The sequence below is a fragment of the Camelus ferus genome, chromosome 15 (assembly GCF_009834535.1).
Source record: "Camelus ferus isolate YT-003-E chromosome 15, BCGSAC_Cfer_1.0, whole genome shotgun sequence".
In the NCBI taxonomy this organism is placed as follows: domain Eukaryota; kingdom Metazoa; phylum Chordata; class Mammalia; order Artiodactyla; family Camelidae; genus Camelus; species Camelus ferus.
Genome location: NC_045710.1, coordinates 25,863,125 through 25,883,259, shown reverse-complemented (window position 1 = coordinate 25,883,259; position 20,135 = coordinate 25,863,125). Strand labels below are relative to the sequence as shown.

Here is a 20,135-nt window from a genome sequence, read left to right as displayed (position 1 = left end):
TCTAAGTTTTATCTGTATATGTTGTATCAGTTAATTTATAGGATGGTGTTAGACGAAATTGCTATTTCAGTCACTTAGTCATTGTTAATGTTTCACTAAATTTGTGTTTTGTGATCATGATTTCTCCCTTAATCTCACATAATTTTCTTGAAATTATGTGTCATTTATCATTAGAATAAAAGATCATATGTAATTTATTGCTGTGCTCGGGAAGGAAAATCTGTGTGCTTGGGTTCTATTGTTACTAGAATGATGGTGTCTTCATATACCATACCATATAAAGACAGCATTTTTTTTTAACATTTCTTTTTATTGAGTTATAGTCATTTTACAACGTTGTGAAGACAGTGTATTTTTACTGCCAGAAGACAGTAAAAGACTGTCTTGGACTAGTGGCTTGCTTATATGCTAATTTTCATATGTCGGTACCAAAAGTTTTTACTTATTTTGATTTAGTGGTAGGAATTGTAATCCACATTTCATAGTGATGATGTGGTAGATGAAAGAACTGAAAAGTAAAAAATTTTCAAAGCTCTGTGGAAAAAAGTCTGGTTTATGGTAAATATATTTTATACTTCCAGTTTGTTTATTATTCCCTTAGTTATCTCCATTTACTCTGATTGAACTTTTTTCTTCTTAATCAAATAGCATTGAATAACTAGAATATTCTAAGGTAATTTGAGACAGAACAGTTTTGTCTATTTGTTTATATAGCTGTTGTCCTCAGTAGATTAATAATTTAGTAGAATGCAAGAATTCTGTCTTTATGTCCTAATACAAGTCAACTGGTAGGCACATTGTAGACACTCAGTGAAGGCATAAATGGAAGCTTCTGCCTTTAAGGGTCTTATAATCTGGTTGGAAATGAAATAAATCATAAACACTTGGAAAATTTAATGAGACAAGAAAATAATTGTGTAATAGTCCCAATTAAATGAGATTAGTTACATACTGTGTTAAGCAGAGTGCCCTGGTACATATTAAATACTCCAAAGTACTTATTTGCTTGCCTTCTAACTGAACATTAATATAAGTGCCATAAAATGGTAGAAGTAGTATTTACATATAGGTTTTTTTTTTTTCTTTCTATTTTGAGGTTTTCTTCCCTTTAATAGAAAGTAATAAAGTACTCTTTGGCTTCAGAAAAGGGAGGAATACTGTGAGTGGAGTATGCTGAGACTTGGACATTGGTAGAATTTGAAGATGAAGGACTTTGGGGGAGGTAGGGGCAGAAGAGAAGAGCATAAGCCAAGGCATGGACCTGGGAGAGTTCAGGACATGTTTCAGGACTAACAGATTGTCTGCTTCACTTGGGGCACAGGATGTGTGAGAAGAGATTGTGGAAAACAAAGCTAGGAAAGTGAGTTGGGATTGTGGATAGCCTTAAATTCCATTGGGAAGAGTTTGGGCTTTGTCTTCATAGCACCTTAGATATATGGTTCATAATTTATACACGTAAAATGAATACTTTAAATATAAAAAGTGTTGTCCCTTGAAGATTGCTTCTTTAGAGATTATATACCTATCAAAAGATACTTGATTGTTTTAAAACATGTTTAGAACTCTTTTGCAGTTTTCTAACCGTAAAGAAAAATTACAGTGAAGACTTGTCATTTGCAAATCCTCAGTTTTAAAAATTGAGAGATCCTTGCTTCCTCTGAACTGTATTTCCTTTGAGGGTCATACATTTCTTATATATACTCCTATTCTGCAAGTTAATATTCTTTTCAGTGTTGATGAAAGTTTTATTCCATTTGGTGGATAGTTTTTGCTTAGGTTGGGGTACTTCTTGAGTTAATTTAATGATTTGGGGAGAGGGGGATTTGGTGGACTTGTTCACATTCATAGTTACAAACTGTTACCAAATTTGACATTCTCTTCTTTTTTTGGTTAAGAGCTGTCATTTTCTTAGTTCTTATATTTTTCATCATTTTTAACACCACTACTAGAAGTTTGGCTTTCTTTGGGGTTGGGGGAGATATTTTTCATAAAGAAAGTCAGTTTTTTAAAAATATATTTTTTAAAGTTTTTGCTTTTTAACTTTGAGATGTAAATGCTTGGTTCAGTTTGGCTCATGTATTTACTCTGTGGATCTGGCCTCTGGCCTCACCGTTGTCTGAACAGCATGTCCTCTGGGTGACTTTCAAACAGTGATAACCATAAATATTAAATCTACAAATGTCAAGTTTGTTACATTGCATATCCAGAGGAATTCCTTCCTTAACTGATGTCTTATTTTCTCACTTGTTATTATGTATGTATGTATATACTATGTGCATTTTTTTTATTTTTCCAGCTTTATAGAGGTATAATTGACATATAACGTACAAGGTTAGCGTATATAGGGCATTGATTTAATACACTTATATATTGCATAGATACATTTTTTAAACTTAACTTTCTAGCCCCTTGTGCAAACATTAGGAACATTGGAAAAAATTTGAGAGATAGGAGGATGTACTGTGGAAATTGACTGATCGGGGACCAGAGGGAACCTTTGTGAGGACCCAGAAAACCTAATTATGTATGGTTATTTGTATAATGCCATTAGCTGATAATGTGGGTGTAATTAATTTAGTGCTTTTTGTAAGCTCACACTTAGGGAAGGAGGAATTACTTTGTGAAAGAATATTCCACTATTTCCTATAGCATTTTCAGATATAATGTATCATTAAAAAAAAAAACTCCATCTTTTTTGGAAAGAGATGTTAGGTAAATAAACAAAGTTTTTGGGCCATTTTTATTTATAAGGAAAATTCCAAGAAATGCACAGTTTAAGATAAAGCTAGCTGTAAATACCAGATTAAAATATAATTTTTAAGTTGAACATCAGTTCTGTACTTGACTCCAGAGTTTAATAGGTATCCCACTGTATTTTATTTGTGTTTATTTTTATATTCACTTATTTTACTTGTAACTGTATTTCTGGTTCTAGTTGTATACAACATATACTACTGGTCCACATATGTCTTATTCAGTGTACATGTTTCATCCACCGGCTGTGAGCTCTGTTTTACTTGTTTTGTTACTACCTTAGTCCTAGTGCAAGTGACTGTGCCTGGTACAAAGTGGGTGCTCAGTTGGTACTGTTAAATAAATACATGTGAATATTTGAGTCAAACCCTCAATTTTTAGGAGACTCCACTGTCTGATCTTAGCTTCATTGTATTTATCTATGTGTGTTCTCATCTTAAACCCTCACTAGATTGGAAGTGCATTGTGAGTAGCAACTTGGTTTATTTGTCTGTCCTATATTCTCATTTATAGTAATTTGGACTGTGGTGGATAGTAGGTAGTCCCCAGAGACATTATTGAACTGAATGAAAATGGTTGATTTTATTTTCTTATGAGGAGATGGCTAAAAGTACAACCATACACAAGGAATTTGGAAGAGAATCAAAAAAGCTAGTGTGTACTTGTTTGTCAGCTTGAGGACATATATATAAGACTTCATCATTCTGTGTTGTAAGAGCTGGGGTTCTGGGACAGCTCAGTTCCTTGCTCTTTAGCAGCCTATTTGCTTTATTTTTGGCCTTCTAACTATGTCACAGATGGTGTAAGTCAGTGGTTCTCCAAGTGTTGTCCCAGAATAGCAGCATCAGCATCACCTGGGTACTTGCTTAAAAATGCATATTCTCAGGCCCCACTGCAGACCTGTTGAATCAGAAATGAGGATAGGGCCAGCCCAAGCAATCTGTGTTTCAGCTAGTCCTGCAGGTGATTCTGTTGCTGAAGTTAGATACTGCCAAGTGGTGACGTTGTCTTTAGTATGCCAGGGAAAAACAACTAGCAGCCTACATGTAAGAGAATAATATAATCCAAAACATTTCAGGGGAAATAGATGTTGTTTAGAGAATACATTAAGATATAAAGCAGATTATTGAAACCTCACTGTATGCTCTTCCTTAGCTTAAGTAAACTATGTTGTTGACTTCTACTTTTCACAAATTTCTCTTGTTATTTGTGAGTTTGTGCTCAGTTGACAGTGAGAACCTTAAATTAGGTATTTTCTGGCACTTTATTTTAGACTTTTGTAAAAGTGAGTGCTCTTTCCTCCCATAGCAGATGACAGAAAAACAACTGAAAAAATGTCCAACCCAAACTAGTATTTTGTGTACTTTTCTTTTTGAATATACTTTTCAATGATTTTGGTTTTGAATTTTAACCCTTTAAAATTTTAGACTACAAGATAGTTTAAATGATTTCAAAAAACTAAACGATATACTTAATATAATTTAATTGTTTATTAGATATTCCTGAGTATGCAGGTAAATCTGTTTAAATACAGCAGATTTATATTCTTTATATGTTTTCTTTTGACAAATTAGAATTGAAAATAATAAAAATAAATTTTCTATTTACCATGTAGACTTAAACTGTAAAATATCCAGTTACTGTTTTTATCTTTTTAAATTTCTAATGGTTAGGAAATCGGAGGCCTAATTTTAGGTATGTAGTGTAAAAAAACTTATAAAGCATTAAGAAATTTTTAACATGCATTTTCCTTGAAGATAATTTTGAAGTTTTCAAAAATATGTGCTATTACCATTAGGTTTACTTGTACAGGTAAATGGAAGAATGAGGACTTAAAATTTTACAAATTTTATTTGTAACACTTAAAAGTTATTTTTGTACCTTATCTATTTGATCAGATTGAATCTTTAGATTTTCTAATTTTTTCTTAAGATTTCAGTTGCATTTCTCAATCTCATTTTTGTTCCTGGAACTCTAGAAAGTTTAGGAGAGTTTATGAGAATGTTGAGGTGACATTAGTGCAGGCTGAGGCAAGATTTCTGAAAAAAAAGTAGTCAAATTGTAGCTTAATGATACATGGAGAAATATACCTATAAAAGAAAAAAGAAAATAGCTGAATTCGTCAGTATTTCATATTGCTGGAGAATATTGGAGTCTAGGAATATATTTGCTAACTAGAGACCTGTCTTTCTTACTTCAGAAGGAATTTTGTTGTAGTGATGTGCAGGGAGAACTGTAGGGAGCCTTTTGGGCCATACATTTTCTGTTATATCCTTGTTGCTAATACCCCCACTATACATTGAGTGAATGCCTTGAGTTTCTAAGTGGTGGTTCATTCATGGTCTTGTACTATCACCTTGCTTCAGTTTTGAGAATACTGTCCCCTTTAGGGATACACCATTTAATCTCTTGGAGCTTCTTTTTTCTCCTTTGTAGAAATAATGAATTTAAATACATCCAAGACAGAGTCTACATACTGGTGCCAGATCTGGTGACTGAATTTTGTCAGGCTTTATGTCTTTAAAATTTTCAGTTGAGACTTTTGTGCATAGTAACATGCCTATCATACAGCATTCAGAAGGTATAAAAGTGGGGCATGTACATTTAAGTTTAGTTTTAACTCCTATTCCTCTCCCTCCCAGCCACCGAGTTGCTTTGTTTGGAGACATTCACACTTACTACATACTTGTGAATCATTCCAGAGTTATTACCTACACACAGAAACATAACAATATGCTTACCCTTTCCTCCCAAAAAAACCAAGTGGTTGCACACTACATACACTGTCTTGCTTTTTATTTATTTAATCTATCTTAGATATAATGCAGTATCAATATGTTTAGAGCTGTCTCCTTTGTAACAACTGCACAGTATTCCTTTGTATAGATGTATCCCACTTTCCTTCTATTTTTCTTCTTTTCTTTATTTCTATTCTCCTTTCTTCCTGCCCTTCCATTCTTCATTTCAGTCTTTTCTTCCCTTCTGTCTCTCTTCTTGCCCCTCCTGCCTTTGCAATTAAACAGTCCAGTTCAGACAACAGTATGCTGCCATATTAGGAGGATCTTTACCTAGGATTTAGTCTGTATGTTGAAAGGAATTAGCTTTCTTCTGTAAGAACATGGGTTTTAAGACCTTTTATTTCTAACTTTCTGAATAGAGTCTCCAGATGGAAAAAAAATGGACTTTTTCTTCCTCTGTTCTTGCAGGTCTTAGTTCAGGACCTAATTTTCTTCCAATTGTATTTATAATTTGTTTAACCAGTTTTCTGTAGGTGGACATTTGTATTATACATACATTCTTATCTGTGTCTTTTCAGTATATCATTTCACACATGTACAAATATATTTGAAGGATAAAAATTTGGAATTAGAACCGCTGAGTAAAGGTAGATGCATTTACAGGGTTGATAGATAATGCCAAATTGTCCACAGTAGTGGTGAAATGGATTTATACTATCACAGCTGACATACAAATGTCTTTTCCCCAACTTATTATATTATCAAATCATTGGAGTTTATTAATCTAATAGAAAGGGGAAATATGATTACAATGTTAATTGGCATTTCTCTTCCAGGTGAGATTGAACATCTTTTTAATATGTTTGAGCCTTTTTTGTTTCCTTTCAATCAACATGTCCTGTTTTTCTATTGAGTTCTTGATCTTATTGATTGGTATGTGCTCGTAATACATTAAGAAAAGCAGATTTGTGGCTTTTGGATTTTCTTTTGACATTTGTCAAAAAAGAATTGTCTTATTTCTCATGATAGTTTTTCAGCAACTTTTAAATTTACCATATATAAATATTTTATTATGTGAGGTAAATTTTATTAGTCTTTTATGGCTCTGGGTTTTGTCATACTTTCAGAAAGACATTCCTAACCCTGAGATTAGTAAAACAAAAACAGACTCTACCTTTTTTTCTAATATTTTGGGAATCCTTTAAATTTTTTTGATCCTTTTGGCATTTGTTTTGATGTGAGAACTATCTTCCAGGTGGCTGTCCATCAGCAGGTATTGAATAATCCACATATATCCCACTGATGTGCAATGTCACCTATAGTTTATACTATATTCCTTTATATATTAGGGTTTGGTTTTGGATTGTCTGTACCATAGATTTGCCTGTTCATGCATCAGTACTTTTTAAGTGACTATAGAATTATAATATATTTTAAAATAATTTGTTTATTCTTGTTTATTTTTCTGTATGTACTTTATAATCATCATGTATTATGTTTTTAAAAAACACTATTGTTATTTTAATTGGGCTTCCATAATTTTTAAAGATTAATTTAGGGAGAAATAAAATAATCATAACAGAATCCTCTTTTTTAAGAACAAATCTTATTTGTTCAAGTCATTTTTTTTGTGTTCTTTAGTAGAATTTAAAATATTCTTTGCATCGCTCTAATTTTTTTTTAGTTAGGTTTGTTCTAATTATGTTATCATTTTTGTTATTATAAATGGGATTATTTTCTTTAATTATATCATCTAACTGGTTGTTCTTATAGAAGCCCATGGGTTTCAGTTTATTATTTTATATACAATTACCTTACTAAAATTCCTGTTACTATTTTTGTAGTAGTTTATAGACTACAATTCCTTGGATTTTTCAGTTATCCACTATTATCATTTGCAAATAATAACGATTTTATTTCCTCATTTCTATTTTTAAACTTCTTTCTTTTTTTGAAGTATAGTTGATTTACAATGCTATGTTATTTCCAGGTGTACAGCATGATGATTTAGTATTTTTGCGGATTATACCCTATTATAAGTTATTACAAGATAGTGGCTATAATTCCTCATGCTATACAATATATCCTTGTTGCTTACCTATTTATACATAGTTTGTATTTGTTAATTCCATTCCTCTGTTTGTCTCTCCCCTATTCCTTCTCCCTTTTGGTAACCACAGGTTTGTTTTCTGTATCATTTCTGTTATGCATATACATTCATTTGTATATTTTTTGTATTTCACATATAACTGATATAATACAGTATTTGTCTTTCTCTGTCTGACTAATTTCATTAAGCATAATAGTTTCTAGGTCCATTCACTTTCCAGCAAATGGCAGAATTTCATTCTTTTTTACGTCTGAGTAATATTCCTGTGTGTGTGTGTGTTTGTGTGTATATATATATATATATATATATATTCCACATCTTTATCCATTTGTCTGTTGATGGGCACTTGGGTTGCTTCCATGTCTTGGCTATTGTAAACAGTGCTGCTATGAACATTGGGGTGTATGTATCTTTTTGAATTAGTGTTCTTTTTTCCCAAATTTCTTTCTTGACTAATGGCATTCACCACCATGTCTAGAACAATGTTAAATATTTGTGGTGAAAAATAGAAATCCTTGTTTTGTCCCCAATTGTAGTTACTTGTTGGGTTTCTCTAACATACGTGATGCTGACTTTAAATTGAATTGTTTGTAATTTATCTTCTTAAGAAAGTTGGCATAGTGTTTGTTTCAAAAACAAAAATCTTACATTGACAGAAAAGTTGCAAGGGCAATACAAAGAATTTCTTTTTCTGAACCATCTGAGGGCAAGGTGCCAAGCAACGGGATGGCCCGATGCCTCCCACCAAATACTTTAGTGTTTGTTTCCTGTAAACAAGTACTATATAAACCGCATATAGCCATCAAAATCAAGAAATTAACACTTACATATTACTACCATCTAATCCTCAGACCCCACTCATATTTTGTTTATTTATTTATTTTGAGGGGAGGTCATTAGGTTTATTTATTTATTTATTATTAGTTGAGTTTTTTTTTGGAGGTACTGGGGATTGAACCCAGGACCTTTCACACGCTAAGCATGCTCTCTACCTCTTGAGCTATACCATCCCTCTCCCACAGCTGTCCCAGTAATGTTCTTTTATAGCCAAATGTTGTCCAGAATTATTCATTACATTCGATTTTCATGTCTTTTTAATCTCCTTCAATTTGAAACAGTCTTTCATTGACTTTTATGACCTAAAGCTTTTGAAGATTACAGGAAAGTTAATATAAAATGTCCCTCAGTTTGAGTTTGCATGATGTTTTCATGTGATTGATTTCAGATTATACATCTGTGGCGGAAATGTCACAGAGTTATTCTGTGATCACCAAGGAATATCACAGATACTTCTGTTACTCCTTTTTGTTTGTTTTCTTCTTTTACCTCCATCTTCTTTGTAGTATTTCTTTTAAACACTTCTGGGATTTATTTTTTTAAATACTTAACTAATCCAATATGTGAATTGATAAGAAAATAGGAAAGCAAATGTACTGGAAATACAAGAAGTAGTTGGTGGATTGGGGAATGAGTCACAGTAGACTTTTTGAGTATTATAGGCAGAAGTGTCAGAATCACCCAGGACCAGTGATGGTGGCAGAAATACAAAACTAGCCAAAGGGTATAGAAACAAAGAAATTGATAATTGATTTTATTATTACTTTGGTTATATGATTATACTGATTAGGTTATTGTTTTTGTAAAAGCCATTTTGAAGCGTGTGTTCAAGGCCAAAGCATTGTTTGACCAAACAAGTTGGGCTGTCATGGTCTTTTGACAGGACATTTGTTTTTGTCAGCTTTAAGTGCATGTATTATTATTCTCCTTTTATAAAAACAATGATCTCATTGTAGAACAGTTTCAAAAGATTTTATGATCATTTTATGCTGTTGTCGGTATTTGATGTCTTTTCCTCTGTCTATACGATTGAAATCATTTTTGCCAATTTTTAATTAAGATGAAAATAATTCTTCTTATGATTACAATGTGAATTTTAAGAGCTCATTGAAATGAGAACAAAAACATGACAATACCTACATTGTGAAAATTAGAAGAAGCTTGGTGAGTTGGATTTTGTTTATTATGGTACTGAAAAAAGAGAAATGAGTGTAATTTAAACTAAGTAGAAGTAAGTTTAATGGCTTATTCACTAAACCTTGGTTAGATAATCCATAATTCCTTAGGGATGTGGTAAAGTCATCATTAAATGTAAATTCTTACTTGCTTAAGTGGAAAGCACTGTAGAAACAGAAATAATATTATCTGGGTTAATATAATAGAAATGGGAGGGGAAAGAATGTAAGAATAGTGAAATTGATAGCTATCTTTGAAGGCCCTTAAATAGACCTCCTGCCCTATTCCAAGTGGTGTTCTGAGTTACTTTAACAAGTAGTATTTGCAACATAGTTTTAGTTCCTTAAGTGGAAAGTATTATTTCAATTTTAAATGTCTTTTTAATTATTCTGGAGAACAGCTCTTTACTATCCCCTCTGTCTTACTGAAGACAAGAGTTTTACAGTTTGTTTCATGTTAAATTGTAGAGTTTTTTTGTTTTTATTTTTGTTTTTGTTTTTTCCTTTAGTAATTCTTGGGAGGGACCAGGAACCTATAGAGGGCCATTGTCTCAGATTTTCCTTTTCTCAACTTTCACTTTCTTTTCCCCTGCATGTCAAATCTGAATGAAGGTGAGATGAAAGGGATTGAGAAAAAGCAGCTATTTCTTTCTTGTAGGGGAGGTCCAGGATAGTCTTTCAACATAGTGAATCCATCATAAAATTTAAGATTTGGTGAAGCTCTGGAAACTCTTACTTTACAAGGGTATTATAAGAATTCATGATTTGACTTTACCCCCTTTCCCCATTTTCACTCTTTTAAAAAAAAAAAGTATGTAAGTTTTAGGTATATAGCATTATAGTTCAGCATCTGTATATGGTACAAAATAACCATCACCACTAGGCTGGTTACCATCCATCACCGTACAGGTGACTCCTTTCATCCTAACCCCTAACCCTTTTCCCCTCTGGTAACCACTCATTTCTTATTTGTATCTATGAATTTGTTTCTGTTTTGTTTTGTTTGTTCACTTTATTTTTTTCTTTTAAGATTCCACATATGAGTGAGATCATACAGTATTGGTCTTTCTCCATCTGACTTGTTTTGCTTAGCATGATACCGCTGAGGTCCTTTCTATGTTGTTGCAAATGACAGGATTTCATTGTTTTTTATGGCTGAGTAGTATTCAGTTGTGTATATATACCACATCTCTATTGTTCATTCATCCCTCGATGGACAGATAGTTTCCATATCTTGGCTATTATAAATAATGCTGCAGTGAACATGGTGGTGCATATTAGTGTTTTCATGTTCTTCAGATAAATACCTAGAAATGGAATAGTGGGTCATATGGTGCTTATCCATCTTCACTCTTTTTAAGAAGAATCTCCCTCAATGCCTTAAAAGACAAACCCTTCAGTAAACTATACTGTACTTTGCATATGTCTGCACTTATATTAGTATATAAATTTAAAATTTTAGACTCTTAGAGAATATAGACTATGTGTTGCCACATCCCTAGTCTGAAGTCTGAAGTAAAATGCATATATAGATGTCCTTTTGTTTGAAAAAAAGAAAAAAACACTCCCCCCCTTATAATCCATACTTTTCTATATACTTTGTGATAGATATGTAAAAAGATATGCTTTTACATCTAATTGTTTTGTCTTCCAAAAGTTCTTTCTTCAGCTGAGTTTAAAAAAATGTATTTGGTCTAAACTGAATTTTGTCTTTCTTTTCCTTACTCAGGCTCAGATTGCCTTCCTTCAGGGGGAAAGGAAAGGTCAAGAAAATTTGAAGAAGGATCTTGTGAGGAGGATCAAAATGCTGGAGTATGCTCTTAAACAGGAAAGGTAATTTAGTAAAATGAAAGATAGCATTCTCTGTAATATTGGAATAATTTTTCTGTCATTCCTAAAACAAATCCAAATTTTAGTGTTATACTTTTGAATTCAGGAAATAATATCTGTAATAAACATTTAGAAACAACTGTATTATGTTAATTTAATTTTGTTATGAATCTTTAGTAGCAATGACCAATAAACTGATTTATATGAGTTTAAACATTTTAGTAACATCTTTTCTTCTACTCTGTCCTTTCTTAAGAAATGTATGTACTTCCTGAACTGTCAATATCTATTTATTTATGGAATTGAAGTTGTTTTTTTTTTGAGTTGTCAAGGAAATTTCTATAATGCTTACTCCCTTTTCCTACCATCTAGTATTATTTAATTTGATATGTTTTCTATTGAAAAAAACCTGTTCTGACAGACTGTGTTGAGAATCGTTTTATAGACTTTTCTGGTATTTTGACCCTTTGCTATCAGCTATGCCTATCTCTCCAGAAGTGAGTCTTATCTTTCTATTCTGCTAGTGTCTAAGATGTTCAAGAACTAAACTTGAGTCACAAGTAAAGGACAATAGGTCATGGATGAGAGTTTTGGATGTTTTCATATGAATTAAATTTATTTGTTTTAATGGATGGTCTTTGCATTTTTTTGTCGGCAGTATAAGACAGGTCTTTGTTTTAGATTATTGAATACATGATATTGTATTCAATATTGAATGATATTCAATATTCAGTATCATTGAGTGATATTGAAATTCTCTATTTCGCTTCACTTTTGATTACATGCTTTTTTCATTTTTTTGAAGTTGATGAATGGGTTGTTTGCAAAACTACCATAAAATAACATTTGGCAGATGATATTTATGAGTATCAAGAAATAGATGAAACTTTATTAGAACTTGTGTTCACCTTCATGTGGGATTTTTAAATGGCACAAGAAATGAAAACAGATTGACCTCTCAGTGAAAAATAAGTAGTTCTTTTCATTCCTTGAGAGGCTGATTGAAAGTTATATTGGGAAGATAGAGGGGGAGAAAAGCAGTTTTAAAAGTGTGTAATTTGGGAATATTTGCAATTTTAAGCAATCCAAATTATAGGCATAATCAGAGAATGTAATAACATTAATAATGGCAACTATTTATTAACTACCATGTACCAGGCCCTAAGGCTTAAACACTAAGTAACTTGCTTATAGTTGCAGAGTTATGGTAGAGCTGTGATTCACATCCCTCTGGTCTGTCTGATTCTGAAGCCTGTACTCTACCAGTATATTATACTGTCTTGTAAGTCAGAGAATTAAAATATACAAATACTAAACAAGGATATGGTGTGTGTGTGTGTATGTGTGTATCCCTTATCATTGACATTCATTAATCCATCTATCCAGATTAAGCACTGTGCTGGAATTGAGTTAAAACAAGTCACAATCCTTGTCCCTCAGGGCTTAGAGTAGCGGGAAACAGACTTGCAAACCACAAAAGTGCAGCGCAGTATGATAGTTGCTATGGGGGAAGTCTGTGCAGGGTACATGGGGTCACAAAGAAGGGAGTGGTTATTTGGATCTGGAGGGAGTGGAAGTAGAAAGGAGGGTGTAATTAGAGGAGGTGAAACATGAATAGCATCATAAAAAATAAGATGTTTGCCAGAGAGGCCAGGTTCAGGAAGTAGAGGATATGTTTGACATGGAACAAAGCAGTTTGGTGTATTCAGAAATTTGTGATTGCTGTGTTTGGAGGTAGGATGTTGATTGTGATTTGATAAACAGTAATGGAAGAGTTGGGCAAGATTCAGATCATAGAGAGCCTAACTAAAGGAGTTCAGACTTCTATTTATGTCAGAAGTTTTAAAAACCATTTTCTTCTAAAGTAATCTCAAATTAATAGAAGTTGCAAGAACTATATACCCTTCTACCCAGATTCACCAATTGACAACATTTTACTGTGTTTACTTTTATCTTCTTCTCTCTTAATACTCACTTTTTTTTTCCTGAATCATTTGCTACTTATTTGCGGACATTATGCCCCTTTGCCCCTAAATATTTAAGGGAATATCTTCTAAGAGCATGGACATTTCCTTAAGTAATTACAGCTCATTATTGAATTAAGGAAGTTAATGTTGATATAGTTCTATTATCTAATATAGCCCATATTCATATGTTCCAGTGATGATCTTTATAGCATTTTTTTCCACCAAATGTCCCCGTAATAATCTTTGTAGTGATTTTTTCCCACCTGGTCCAGGATCTAGTCTATGAATACATATTGCATTTAGTTGTAGTTGAAAGGTTTAAGCATGGAATAGGGTGAAATCGATTTTAGGCAGATCACTCTGACCTCAATATGGGGGACAGCCTGGAAAGATCTACTAACAGAGGCAGGAAGATTATAATAGTCCAGGCTGAGAAATGATAACATAGTAGCTGCTGGAGGAGGCATCAGCTATGAAACATTTTAAATAGAAAGAAGCCATAACATTTGGAGATGATTTGATATAGTGGATGAGGAAGAAAGGTCGTTCAAGAATGATTCCCAGGTTTTTGGCTTAAGGGAGAAATTTGAAAATTGCCAAATGAATTAAAAATAAAGAATTAGGATTGAAAAGCAGATATGAGAGGGAGACTCATGACTAGAGATGTATACTTGGGCGTCATTAATATTGTGGGTAATGGGATAAGAACTTTGAAACAAGCAGAGCAAGTATTGGGGGAGGGGAAGAGATTACTAGCAGGAGCCATGGGAGTTGGAAATACTTGAGGAAAAGACAGAGGAAGGAAAGCCAACAAAAAAGGGGGGAGAAGGAAGAAGAGAGCCGCATATTGGAAGCAGGCCAAAGAAGGTGGGAGTTTTCACAATTGCAGATGCCAGACAGACCCCGAGTAAGCTGTGTACTGAAAATAGTCCTGGATTTGCCGGTTAGGTGCACATTGGTATCCTTGCCAGAACAGCTTCAGTGAGGCAGCAGGAACATAAACCAGATCACAGGGGAAAGAGGGGTGAGAGGATAGATAAAGTGGAGACAGAGTTGTTTATTTTTTCAAGTAATTTGACATTGGAGAACAGAGGAGATAAAGAACTGGTGGCTGAGTCTAGGGAAGACTTTCTTGTTTTGTTTTTTAACTTTAAAGGGTTCTCCTGGAAAGGAGTGTCTCTGATTTTGTATCTTTTGAAGTTCATGGAATGATTTGCGATTATTCCTGATGTAATGACACTATTGAAGTGTAATAAATTAAGAAATAAAAAAATTCTTTGTGGATTAGAGCTCTTAAACATTTTTGGTTTTTTCCTCTGAAATTATTTTTCTAATGCCTTAAATCAATTTGAAAAGTTTCTTTTTTAATAGGAAAATTTCAAACATAAATGTAGGAAGACTAGTATCTTTTATATACACCTCCAAGCCTCAACAGTTAACATTCTTGTCAGTCTTGCTTCATCTTGATCTATTTTAGAGCAAATTTCAAACATCTTGTCTTTTAACTTGTAAAAACCTAAATAGGCCTCATAGTTTTGAATTGCTGTGTTAAGGATTTTCTAAGTAAGAAAGATCCAAAATTAAGTAAAACTGAATCATTAGAGTTACAGAAGGATTACTTACCTCACAATGGATTTATCAAAGCCTTCCTTAAGGTGTGATAAAACTTACAAAATGAGAAAAGCTACATATAATTTCCCAAGAACATGCAGAGTATAATCTAAAGTTGATTCAGAAAATTGTATACTGAAGACCCTTAAATACTGTGTAAAATACAGTTCTGAAACATTTCTTCCATTTGTTCCACATCTCTCCTGTATCTGCACTACTGTAAAAACCCAATGGTCCTCCTTGCCTGTAATAGATTTCCTTATTCTGATTAATCTTCAACATCCATGGGATTCATTTTTTAAAACACAGATGTGATATCCATGCTTAAGAATATCTAGCTAATTTCAGAGTCCTTCTTAGCAAAAACCTTTTACATCCAGGCCCCTTTCTAGACACACACACACACACACACACAGACACACACACACACACACACAGACACACACACACACACACACACACACACACACACACACACACACACACACACACACACACACACACACACACACACACACACACACACACACACACACACACACACACACCTCTATGTATTTTTTCCCACTTTTAGGATGTTCCTTTTGACCAGAATACCTTCTTCGTCAGTCCATTTGTCTGATTGTAAAACTACAGGTTTTGAGGTTTAGCTAAAATCTCATATGTCATCTTCTTTTTGATAGCTCTCTTTAACTATTGTCAGGACTTTTGACAGAATTAGATAATCCCTTATCTGAATTCCTACCTATAACACTTGCTATAACTCATAGCTCTTATCTACAGTGTGCTATAGATATTTATTTACCTTTCTGTCTCTTGGCCATCTCCTTGCCCTCTACCCTTAAGTAACTACAAGCTGCACATTATTCCCAGCAGCCAGTACATTGCTTGGCATGTAATAAGAATTTAATAACAGTTCATTGGATTTAATCAAGTTACTTTTAGCATCAACACTTAAAATGTGATTGGAACACTGTCTTGTATTCCAAGTGTATTATATATAATAATAGACTTTGAAACAAAGCTGTAATAGAACTTCTTTAATATATTATAATTATGTAATTTTTATGCTGTTTTATCCAGTAAAGGCCAATTGGGAGGCCTAGCTGTGTGTCAAATGTAGAGTTCTTAGACATGAGGTCTGGTATTTAACTTGCAGTCAGATTTAGACAGAAAAAGATTAGGGAACAAGAAAATTGCTAACACAGTGAGATGAAGTGTTAAAACAATGGGAAACAATATGAGTGGGAAGGTATTTCAGCATATGGGCTTCAAAAGGAATATTCCTAAGTTGAGAGTTCTGTGAGTAAATTATTTTTCAGTGAATTTAACAGTTCAGTAAGGGGGCAGAATATAGCTCAGTGGTAGGGTGCATGCCTAGCATGCACAAGGTCCTGGGTTCAGTCCTCAGTACCTATATTAAAAAATAAATAAACCTAATTTACTCCCCCACTACCAATAAAATAAAAATAAAATAAAGTAGTGTAATTAAAAGAAACAAAACAAAAAACAGTTCAGTAGGGAGGCTCTGATTTAAGGAAACACAGCTAATAGTAAACACAGCAGCTCTTTACTTATTTTGTCTTTAATTTTTCGTAAAATGTTAATTCACAGTGTGTTATTATTTTTGTTACATATACTGTATAGAATAGTTTCTATTCCCTTTCCTGTAAGCTCTGTTGTAGTTTATCCTAAGACCACTAGAATGCAGTATAGTGCAGTATTTTGTGTTTGAAAATGTTTTTCTCATGTATCTATGTGTGTGTATATGAATAAATATATATAAAACAAAAATACATAATTTAACTCCATAAAACTTTATTGCTACTTTTATTTTGTACTCAGGCCAGTTACTTTCAGTTGCTATTTTGACTTCTAGGAGATATTGTTACTCTGTCTTACATAGATGAAGTTGTTCCTGAAAAATCTGAAGATTGACAATTGCGTTAAAAACTATAACACATGTATATAAAACACATAGAGCTATTCACACACATGCAGTATTTTGTACCTTGCTTTTTCACTTTAGCTTAAAGAGCAACCCTGTATTTATTTGCACACACAGATTCTTTTTAATGGGTACATACTATTATAAAACATTTCATATGTATGCAAAACATATAAAGACTAATATAAAAATACTTACATACCCACTACCTACCTTAAGAAATAGAACATCAGCTGTCTGTAGTTTTCAGAGGTTTTCTTAAGATTCCCCTGTATAGAAAATGTTGATTTTTTTCTATTGTAGCTACAAAATAATTATTGCAAAATAATATGAAGAATTCCCATATTTTATACATTTGAGCAAATAATTTTCATTTTCTTTATGCTTTTCTTGAACTATAAAATCTTTGAAGTAAATGGCAATTAGTTTTTTATAAGGAAAAAGTAACTTTCAAATTTGGCTCTGTCATCCTTTTATTTCTTCTCTATTACTTTATTACTTTGGGTTTTCAAATTTTTGTTATTGCTGTTGCTATCCCAGTCTTACTACATTAAATATTTATTGTAGTAGCCTCAATATTTTGAGGAAGCAAGCAAGTCAAAATATACAAATACATTAAGTAAGTATGACCATTTTTAGTTAACTTTTAAATTTTTTCTTTATATGACTTATTTTTCTGGGCTCACATGGTTAAACCTGAGATAGTTAAATTAGGCTAACCAGAAATGATATCATTGAGTTAGCTTTTAAAAGAAGGTATTTCTTTTTACAGTTCTTCGTGAGTTCTTCCTGAAAAGGCAAAGGATATCTTGACTACTAAAAAAAATGTATTCCTATTAGAATATCTTATTTAACATTGATGATTTGGGCTAGTTCTCCCTCCCTCTTCTGGATATTTGGTGAAGCATAATTGCCTGAGAAGGCACAGAGTGTTATGGATGACTTTAAAAAAAAAAACTCAATTTTGAGAAAGATTAGTCTTTTTCAAGTTTATTTCACTTATCTACTATTTTTGATAAAATTGTACTCTGGCACTCATCAAGAAAATTTGAATACTACAGAAACTAGACTGTTACATGGTTCGTTTGTAATTATAGAAGCAAGATTTATGGTTCTCAGTGTTATTCCTCTATTTGTTATAATGGAACTTGAAGGTATAACAACAACAAAATCATTTTTTTTGTGTTAGAGCTTTGACACTGTGGCAGGCTTTGAGCCATTGAAAGTTAGGATTACTGCATACTGGTGACTAATCCTATTACGTATCTTAAAGTTCATTTAAATATGTTTTAAGATGGTTTATATTTTCTCATTTCTTTGTTAGAGCCAAATACCACAAGCTGAAATACGGGACAGAATTGAATCAGGGAGATATGAAGCCTCCAAGCTATGATTCTGGTAAGCTGATTTTAAAGGAAATTTAAGTGATTAAAAAAAGAAGTTAGTATCTAGTATTTTGTAGCAATAATATTTATAACTGCAAGTTAATTTCTGATTATTTGCATATTAGTTACTTTTTCTGGCATACTTACCTTTTGGCACTAATCACTTAGTGTTGTTTAGATCATTTTCCACTACCTTCCTTCCTTTTCCCGCTTCCCCTTTCTTTTAGTTTCTCATTTTCTGCTTATGTTCTTCACTTACTGGAAGGATCAGAATTCATGGGTTAACATGCACGAACATAACTGTGTCTTGCTGGGTCCCCCCAGTATTAATGGGAACTTTGAGATGTGCAATACAAAGTACATTATGCCCTTGAAATCCTGAGAGAAAGTTAGAAACTTCGGAGGTAAGACATTTCTTCTTTAAGTGCAAGAGTTACTCTTACTTTAAATCTAATCCCTCAATTTCAAATGCAAAATTGTTTTGGACTTTCTTATCCAGTGTAACCAGAGCATCTTTTAACAGCTCAAACATCTATTATTTTTTGTGTTATTTCTTGTTTTTCCTTCTCCTACCTTCCTCATGACTCCATCAAACAATACAAAAATAGGACTTGTAGAGGTATTAAGGAATATAATTGACTTATTAAGTGTAAGGGAAAAGTAAGAAAAATTTTTGAAAAGTTATCATCATGTTTCAAATGACTGTGTTTTTCACATAATTTCAGGTGAAATTCCTGGATCAAATATCTGACATAACTATTACTGAAATACCTACTTTGTACTTTGAGCTTTATGTACATTAATTCTTAATATAGTTATTCAATAAAAATAATGGTATTTTCATTTTACCTATGTGAAATTTAACTTGGAGAAGTGGGTAAACTTGCTTGAGGTCACATAACTATTAAGTAATGGGAATATGGATCTGAATCTAGATCTGTCTGACTCCAAAATTTATGTTCTTCCCATTTGACCATACTGCTTCTGTTGGGCAATGTATGAAAGAACTTTATAAAATAAGTTCAGAATGTGCTGTCAATTTTATAATTCTGTTCAGTGTAGTAATTTTATTAACATGTTTCCACAGCTGAATATTGAATCCTTGAAATTTAGAGCAATACCAGTTGATCACTGACATATATATACATTTTTGTTGTTTTGTTTTGTTTTGTCTTTTGATTGTTCTTTTACTTTGGTGTCTCAGCTTGAGATACACTTAAATTTAAAAAAAAATCTTTCCTTTTTAAAAAAAATCTAGACTATGTAAGACTGTCCTAAAAGACTATGGTCTGATTCAAAGAAGTGATTTTAATCAATACTTTTACATAAAAGAAAGTTTGTTGCCTAATTTTTAGATATCAATTTAGGAATATAAAGTCCTAGTTGTTTACAGAATACTTACAAATAAACAGTGTGGCTCAGGAGAAGAAGTTTGGGTTTTGAAATTAGATACTTAGGTTTGACTCTGTCCTGACACTTTAAATACCTGTGATGTTACTTAATCTTTCTGAGGTTGCTGCATTCCTTGCCTGTAAACTAGGAAAAGTTCTGGAAATAATTCTTAACTCCCAGGATTATTTTCTTAGTGTATAATACCTGGTATCATTCCATTTGTTGCTCTTTCAAACTACCCATTCATCTTATAGATATTAAATATGTAATGCTTGTGTCAGACCCAGCACCAGATTCTGTGAGTAAGATAACAGTACCCTATGGGATTTTTACAGAGAAGATAAAAGAAAAAAGTGATTACAATAAAATGACATTATAATGGAGAAGT

General features: G+C 32.7%; 1 protein-coding gene across 3 annotated transcripts in view; it reads left to right on the top strand.

Annotated features, from left to right (window-relative positions):
• Positions 1-20,135, top strand: part of STRN (striatin) — an 86,379-nt gene that overhangs the window by 15,889 nt on the left and 50,355 nt on the right. For 2 of the 3 annotated variants that reach the window (XM_032497339.1, XM_032497340.1), the window contains exons 2-3: positions 11,344-11,447; positions 18,295-18,368. In XM_032497339.1, the coding sequence (XP_032353230.1) occupies positions 11,344-11,447; positions 18,295-18,368 (178 nt within the window). Of the gene's footprint in view, positions 1-9,581; positions 9,604-11,343; positions 11,448-18,294; positions 18,369-20,135 lie in introns of those variants that run through there. The other variant, XM_032497341.1, reaches the window with a different exon arrangement.